Source organism: Pterocles gutturalis, unplaced genomic scaffold (assembly GCF_000699245.1).
Source record: "Pterocles gutturalis isolate BGI_N339 unplaced genomic scaffold, ASM69924v1 scaffold13050, whole genome shotgun sequence".
In the NCBI taxonomy this organism is placed as follows: domain Eukaryota; kingdom Metazoa; phylum Chordata; class Aves; order Pterocliformes; family Pteroclidae; genus Pterocles; species Pterocles gutturalis.
The window spans coordinates 17,591-18,013 of NW_010146006.1; the positions used below are offsets into that span (position 1 = coordinate 17,591).

Consider the following 423-nt stretch of genomic DNA (forward strand, 5'->3'; position numbering starts at 1 on the left):
AGCGAGGAACAGGTCCTCTGGCCTTGGGCAAAAGTGGTTTTGGCACAAGGATGTCATTGCCCCTGCTCCATCCCACTTCTCTGCCCAATTCCCTCAGCATGGAGCCTTCCTCCCCACCTTACGGAGGTCCCTGTTATGCATGGCATCTTTTGCAGGTACCGCTCGGTTGTGGACATGGTGAAATCCTGGCACCAGGAGAAGCAGCACTACTCCTTCCCCCACCCCCGCGAGTGCAACCCCCGCTGCCCCTCTAAATGCAGCGGCTCCGTCTGCAGCCACTACACGCAGGTGAGCACCACAGACCCCCCTCCACCTCCCCACAGCCCGCCCTGCAGACCCCTGGTACCCAGCTGCGAACTGCTGTGGCGAGCAGCCCTTTTTCTGGTGGCAGCTGCCTCTGGGATCCAATCCTGGCGGGTGGCT

At 61.5% G+C, this 423-nt stretch overlaps 1 protein-coding gene across 1 annotated transcript in view; it reads left to right on the forward strand.

Moving 5' to 3' along the window:
* The window catches only part of LOC104470597 (peptidase inhibitor R3HDML-like), a gene marked incomplete at its 5' end in the record, with an annotated part of 3,753 nt that overhangs the window by 2,232 nt on the left and 1,098 nt on the right, over positions 1-423 (forward strand). The window contains one exon of the mRNA XM_010085577.1: positions 156-288. Coding sequence (XP_010083879.1) covers positions 156-288 — 133 coding nt within the window. The remainder of the gene's footprint in view (positions 1-155; positions 289-423) is intronic.